Source organism: Seriola lalandi, unplaced genomic scaffold (genome assembly GCF_002814215.2).
Source record: "Seriola lalandi dorsalis isolate HSWRI2012SDOR001 ecotype SW California unplaced genomic scaffold, Sedor1 jcf7180002054585, whole genome shotgun sequence".
NCBI classification, from domain to species: Eukaryota; Metazoa; Chordata; class Actinopteri; order Carangiformes; family Carangidae; genus Seriola; species Seriola lalandi.
Genome location: NW_019525138.1, coordinates 1136486 through 1137921, shown reverse-complemented (window position 1 = coordinate 1137921; position 1436 = coordinate 1136486). Strand labels below are relative to the sequence as shown.

The window sequence follows — 1436 nt, the reverse complement described above, 5'->3', positions numbered from 1 at the left end:
ACCAAGTGTGGTGCAAATCGGTTCAGTACTTTTTGTGTAATCCTGCCGACCAACAACCAGACACGGATGAAAACTGAAATGAAAATGGGAAACATAAAATACTAAATAAAATACTACTTCACTTTGCATATAACACTTGATGTTCAATGCACCAATGGAGTATTTTATTTTGCAATAATGTTGCTCTTTAGTCCTGCTGCTAAAGTAAAGGATCTGAATGCTTCTCCCACCTCTGATTATAATTGACGCACGTTCACCCGAAAACGTGATACGTCGTTATATTTAAGTTGCACGAAGAGTTTTATTGTAAAAAGAAAGATGCAGTATGGAGACTGGCTCACATTATGTATTGATTAGTGTGGATATATAGGCTAACTGGTGTGGGTACAGATCTACGGTGCAACCAAACTTTACAGGAGACACTTTAAGAACTTTCTCCTCTCATTTTTAAAAAAAAAAAAAATTCTTTATCTCATGTTTTTCTGTCTCTCAGTTGCTGGAGTGAACTGATTCTCTTGAAATACAATCATCTCTCCTCTCCTGTCATCTGATCACTGCGACTCGATTGGAGCTGCGAGCGAACCAATAAGAAATGTCCGCTGGCCACCTGCAGGAAGTTGGCCGTCCACTTATCTCCTCCCTCCTCCGCCTGCAGCCAGATAACAGTCCCAACAGTTGGGTCAAGTACCAGCCTGATCACCACCGCAGCCTGATGGACACTGAAACCCTCTAACGGTCTCCTCAACCCGGAAAACCTCCCCTTTGGTTTGTGCAGGGCAGCCAGCAGAGAGAAGTGTGACTTACAGTAGTTGGTTGTTAGTATGTAAAAACTTTGTGTAAGACAGTGTCGCTAAAGAGGAAGGCTGTGGGGGAGACAAGGGAGGGACGCAGCTCTCTGTTAACTCAGCTCCAGCGTACAGCGACGGCGAAACGGCACCATGAGCGTCCCGCTTTACGCACCAACTCCCATCCAGCCGGCGCACCCGACTCCCTTCTACATCGAGGACATTCTGGGGAGGACTGCCTCCACCACCTTCTCTCCCTCCTCTTCCTCCTCCTCCGCCGCTTCATCCTCCTCCTGCTCCACGCCGGTGATCCCCACACCGACCCTCGCGTCACCCAACTCTTCCTTCACGAGTCTCATCTCGCCGTACCGGACGCCGATTTATGAACCCACGCCGATCCACCCGGCGCTGTCACATCACGCCGCCGCGACGTTGACGGCGACGTACGCCTCCGCTGGGGCTTTCGCTGGCCCCATCTACCCGTTCCACCACCAGCACCACCGCTCCATGGGGGAGTACGCACAGGCGCTGCTGAGGCGCGACCCTCTCGGTGAGTTGGGCACCTGGCGCCTCTTGGATCATGTTAAAACCACTTTGAGGTGTAGATATTCTTTCTCCTTTACAGTGAATGTAACTTACAGAATAACAGAG

The 1436-nt window shown here is 49.7% G+C and overlaps 1 protein-coding gene across 1 annotated transcript in view; it reads left to right on the top strand.

Annotated features, from left to right (window-relative positions):
- Positions 1-656: 656 nt before the first annotated feature.
- hhex (hematopoietically expressed homeobox) overlaps positions 657-1436 on the top strand; it is a 5271-nt gene continuing 4491 nt past the window's right edge. The window contains exon 1 of the mRNA XM_023418856.2: positions 657-1335. Within this exon, the coding sequence (XP_023274624.1) occupies positions 939-1335 (397 nt within the window). The 5' untranslated portion in view covers positions 657-938. The remainder of the gene's footprint in view (positions 1336-1436) is intronic.